This window comes from Nanorana parkeri, unplaced genomic scaffold (assembly GCF_000935625.1).
Source record: "Nanorana parkeri isolate BGI_ZX_2015 unplaced genomic scaffold, ASM93562v1 scaffold81, whole genome shotgun sequence".
Taxonomy (NCBI): Eukaryota; Metazoa; Chordata; class Amphibia; order Anura; family Dicroglossidae; genus Nanorana; species Nanorana parkeri.
Genome location: NW_017306349.1, coordinates 1,723,890 through 1,728,334, shown reverse-complemented (window position 1 = coordinate 1,728,334; position 4,445 = coordinate 1,723,890). Strand labels below are relative to the sequence as shown.

Sequence of the window (4,445 nt, the reverse complement as noted above, 5' to 3'; positions counted from 1 at the left end):
TATATATATATATATATATACACACACACACACATACACACACACCGATCAGCCATTATGACCACCCACCTAATATTGAGCAGGTCACCCTTTTACCACTTAAACAACCCTGATCTGTTGAGGCATGGACTCCACTAGACCTCTGAAGGTGTGCTGTGGTATCTGGCACCAAGCCGTCAGTAGCAGACCCTTTCAGTCCTGTAAGTCGGGAGGTGATCGGCCTCCATGGATCGGACTTGTTTTTCCAACACATCCCACAGATGCTCAATTGAATTGAGGTCTGGAGAATCTGGAGGCCAAGTCATCACCTCCAACTCCTCGATGTATTCCTCAAACCATTCTTGAACCATTTTTGCAATGTAGCAGGGCGCATCATCCATCAGAGAATAGCATTCCCATGAAGGGGTGTACTTGGTTAGCAGCAACGTTTAGGTCAGTGGTAAATGTCAAAGTGACATCCACATGAATGGCAGGACCCAAGGTTTCCCAGCAGAACATTGCCCAAAGCAGCACACTGCCTCCGCCTCACTTTAACTGTCATTGGTAATAATGTTATGGCTGGTCAGTGTATATATAAACATTTGACAAATCTTCACATGCTCCAGTAATTTTTGAATTTTATAACACGAGCCACCACAACCACATTACAACTACAAAAACGTACATAGAAAACATACTTGTAAAACAGCAAGGAGTGACCCTGTAAGGCAAGGGTGTCAAACTCAATTTAATCGTGGGCCGCATCAACATTATGGTTGCCCACAAAGGGCCTGTTAGACTATATAAATGTATCTAATCTTTATCATAATTGCCTCTGCATTCGATTATCACCGGTTTTAGTAATAACTTAATACCTAGATCTGAAAGTAGAAGTCTAGGAAATGGCCTGGTGGGCCGGATTCGGCCCCTGGGCCTTGAGTTTGACACATGTGCTGTAAGGTCACCAGCCAACCCAACAGCCATTTATGTGAAAAGGAAAGGTCTCACAAAGGAAGAACGGTGAACCCAAACCCCTTTTATTGATTCTACACCAAGCGTTGTGTACACAACCATTTCACGGCAAAGAGCCGTAACAATTGACAATTTGAATGCCAACACTTTCTGTTTATATATCGTAAAGGTTACACAATGACTTCTATTAGCATAAGCATTGTCACTAATCTCACCCTGCTGACCTTTCACAAGGTCAAGACATACATGACAAGACATTATACGGTCTTGAAGACAAAGCTAAAACAGAGAATGCGTAAATATCTCTTCATATAGTTCTAATTCAATGCAGTTCTTCTTCTCGCCGGATCCATGGGCTAACATCACCATAGTCTTGTAGTTGTTTTATGCTCGCAATGGGTGACGTGACATCTACTAAACATTAGGATTCCTGCTAATAAAACTCATTACAATGCATGCCTTTTGAAATGTTTACAGAATTGCAAAATGCACATTATGACAACGTCATCGATGTAGTGATCAATAGTCACACATCTCTCTAATATATGTTGTCTGTACAGCAGGTGGTCTGTATGTAGTACAGCAGGTGGTCTGCATGGCAAGTTAATGTTCCTGTGCTTTGCCTATTGTGGGTAGTAATGCTACACTTGAACATCTGTGTGAGTCTTACAAAAGGTATCATGAATGAATTATTAATTATGATGATGGTTATTTTAAAGATCTGGATTCTCCAAAGAACCTGAAGAAGGTTTCCCAAACCGATACCACTATCACGCTCGAATGGAAGAATACCCAAGCCAACGTGGATTTCTACAGGATTAAGTTTGCCCCACTCTCAGGAGGTGATCATGAAGAAATAACTGTGCCCAGGAGTAATCTAGCTACCACCAAGGCTACACTTACAGGTTAGTTCTTGTAACATTGTATTATGTCATGAATCATCAACCCGAGAACAAAAGAAAAAAAACAATTTGCAGCTAACTAGTCCTATGATGATGATTTAATCAAGCCCAGAAAATACCTGTTGACCTTGACAGAAATGTTGTGTTCTTGTCACTTCCTTTAAGCAGCTGAGTTGGAAGCATGTAAACTATTAATCTCCTTATTCCCATGTCACGGAGATGAGCAAAAGCAGACATATTTGAAGTCCAGCATGGGTGACAACTAGGGCTGCACCAAAACCGGTTTTTGGTATCGAGTACCGATATTTTTTTTTTCTCAGTACTTGCCGATACCGAATACCGATACCTGAAGTCCTATTAAGGAAGCAGGGTGGCGTGTAATGACTCACCACAAGGGCCGGATTTACTCTCTCTGCTGCCCCAATGCCAGGTTCCTCAATGCGCCCCTCAATATGCATGCTGCATACAAGTGCTCTCTGTGACATCGCCGAGATCACTTGTACAAAACAAGTGGCGGCTTCCCTGCTGTACATTTAGCCCTGCTTGCCCAAATCAGGGCTAAATGTAGAAAACAACTACCCGCCTGGCACCCGGAACTGCATGTCCCAGGTGTCGGGAGATAGGAATTCCTTACCCCTGCTGCCCCTCTACTCTCTGCTGCCCCAAGGCCGGGCCTCAGTTGGCCTTGTGGGAAATCCGGCCCTGCTCGCCACCCGGCTTCCTGATTAGCCGGCTCCATGCTCCTTCGTCATGGAGATGGCTTTCTGGCCCATCAGGAAGCCGTTGGGGGGGTAATAATAAAAAAACACCTTTACGTGTTGCACTCCTTACCTAAAGCCCCTTGTAATGGGGTGGGTGCTCGCAGTGACTCGCCGCTTGGCTTCCTGATTAGCCAGCTCCCCAGCCAATCAGGAAGCCGGGGGGTGAGTCATTACCCTCCCCCCGGCTTCCTGATTGACCGGGTAGCCAGCTCCATGCTCCCTGGTGACGAGCATAGAGCCAGCTTCCTGGCTAATCAGTAGGCCGGGTGGCATGTAATGACTCGCCACCCAGCTTCCTGATACCGGACGTTCTGGTATCGGGATAAGGATCGGGAGTATTTGGGCGAGTACCAGTCCAAATACTCGCTTTCGGCACCAATACTAGTATCGGTATAGGTGCATCTCTAGTGACAACTATAGCTCCCTCTTTAGATACAGTGAGATGAGAGAGCATGGCCACTCTAGGACAGGAAGTGTGTTGTTTGGAGGATTACCAAGGGGAAAAAAAGAAAGCTAATGCAGCCACCACATCTACATTTTTGTATTGGGTTTATAAATACTTTAGGTATTGATGCATAAGAACCAAGAATGGTTATTTTAAACTTTGCTGCAATTTAAATCTCTTTTAGGTCTCAGGCCCGCAACTGAATATGGCATCGGACTGACTGCAGTTAAACAGGACCGAGAAAGCTCTCCAGCCACTATTAATGCAGCAACAGGTAAGGTAACAATGCAGACCTCGGTATAAAGCAGCACTTGCATATGACACATGAACCTCCGAGCCACTACACAGCCACGGTGCTCTCCTATGCTCATGTCCTCTCTCTGCAAGCCACTAGATACCCAGTAACTTGTATGCAATCCTAGTACTTATTTACTTCTTTCCTATGCTGATATAAAAACCAAGGTCGTGGCAAGGGAGGAAGTTGCCTATTACCAACTATGATTAATGAAATTTCTTGTCATGTAGCATTAGGGTTGGCTTACTAAGCCATAACGTGTACTGAATTCCTATTATTTTATGTATTATTTGCTGCCTTTTACATAGGGCTCTGCATCTCAACTACTATAATCCTCCCCACATGCCCTTACTTTTTGCCCTCCAGCAGCCCTTTTCAGATATATCCACCTCATTGTTTTCTATCCCCCAACCTTCTTATAAATCTCTCTCCTAACACATCATACCGCCTTCCATTGAGATTGCTTCCAAAGCATAAACCTTCTTTCTTTCACCAAGACTTTAGCCATGTGTTGTCCATGGCACAGGGCGGATTCTAAAGCTGTGGTTCCCAACTGGTGTTCATGACCCAAAAGGGGGTGCCTGCCTTCCACTGCACTTGGTGAGCGCAACACTGTCAGTTCTCGTGCCCAGCTGCCATTCAAAATATGCTGGCTGGCGCCGAATGTGAGCTTGAGGTGGGGTGGGATGGGGCTATGGCTGCGAGGGAGCTCCATCTATATGTGCATTGCTTTCAGTGCCCTCATGTGAAGGCAGTGATGTCCCATTCTGGCTCCCGGCACATCTACAGGGTACAAGCAATGCACGTATGGATGGAACTTCACCGCAGCAGCTCACACTGAATCCCTATAATTTTTTTTGGGAGTGTGCGTGTGAGAATGTCTGTGAGTGCGTGAGATTGTGTCTGTAGTTGTGTGTGTCTGTCAGTGTTTTAATTGCAAACTACCATGCAGTGGTACCTACTGTTCGTTCTGGTGCATAAGGTGCGTTGCCATTAGTGTGAAACACACCTCCCACCCACAGGTTGATCGATTGCACTGGAATATGCGGTACCACAATTCCGCGCTTTCCAGAATATCTGGACTTTGGTCG

At 45.3% G+C, this 4,445-nt stretch overlaps 1 protein-coding gene across 1 annotated transcript in view; it reads left to right on the top strand.

The window, feature by feature from the left end:
• Positions 1-4,445, top strand: part of TNC (tenascin C) — a 92,050-nt gene that overhangs the window by 21,856 nt on the left and 65,749 nt on the right. Inside the window, exons 7-8 of the mRNA XM_018576974.1 lie at positions 1,671-1,856; positions 3,244-3,333. Coding sequence (XP_018432476.1) covers positions 1,671-1,856; positions 3,244-3,333 — 276 coding nt within the window. The remainder of the gene's footprint in view (positions 1-1,670; positions 1,857-3,243; positions 3,334-4,445) is intronic.